This window comes from Eimeria tenella, genomic scaffold (assembly GCF_000499545.2).
Source record: "Eimeria tenella Houghton genomic scaffold, Eth_scaff2128, whole genome shotgun sequence".
Taxonomy (NCBI): domain Eukaryota; phylum Apicomplexa; class Conoidasida; order Eucoccidiorida; family Eimeriidae; genus Eimeria; species Eimeria tenella.
The window spans coordinates 646-1,248 of NW_013541977.1; the positions used below are offsets into that span (position 1 = coordinate 646).

Consider the following 603-nt stretch of genomic DNA (forward strand, 5'->3'; position numbering starts at 1 on the left):
TCTTTCGCTGCTGCTGCTGCTGCTGCAGTCCTTCGGAGACAGAAGCCAGGATGACAGTGTACGCAGCAGCAGCAGCAGCAGCAGGAAGGGGCGTAATCGCAGCAGCAGCAGGCAGCAGCAGCAGCAGCAGCAGCAGTGTGCTGTGGGTGGTGTTGCTGCTTTGTTTGCAGCTGCAAGCAGTTCACGAAATTGCTGAGAGGGAAGTTAGTGCCTTCGAGTTCAATTTCGACATCCTCCAGGTGCTTTGCTGCTGCTGCTGTTGCTGCTGCTGCTGCTTCTGCTGCTGCTGCTGCTGCTGCTGCTGCTGGTTCACCTGGAACGGGTGTTGCTGCTGTTGCCGCTGCGTTGGCCTTGGGGCTGTGGCTGCTGCAGCGGGAGCTGCTGCGGACCTTAGTGGTCCGGTCCCAGGGGCTCCCCGAGGGTTTAGGGTTTAGGGTTTAGGGTTTAGGGTTTAGGGTTTAGGGTTTAGGGTTTGCGGGGTGTTTGTGAACAGACACAAGGACCGCTGCTGCCTCGCGTTGTTGCTGCTCCCCCTGCGGAGCGGCGGCAGCCGTGGCTGCTGCGTCTGCTGTCGGGGTGTTTGTCGCCGCTGCAGCAGCTGCA

At 60.4% G+C, this 603-nt stretch overlaps 1 protein-coding gene across 1 annotated transcript in view; it reads left to right on the forward strand.

Annotated features, from left to right (window-relative positions):
- Positions 1-50: 50 nt before the first annotated feature.
- The window catches only part of ETH_00037855 (uncharacterized protein), a gene marked incomplete at both ends in the record, with an annotated part of 1,689 nt that continues 1,136 nt past the window's right edge, over positions 51-603 (forward strand). Inside the window, one exon of the mRNA XM_013374562.1 lies at positions 51-239. Within this exon, the coding sequence (XP_013230016.1) occupies positions 51-239 (189 nt within the window). The remainder of the gene's footprint in view (positions 240-603) is intronic.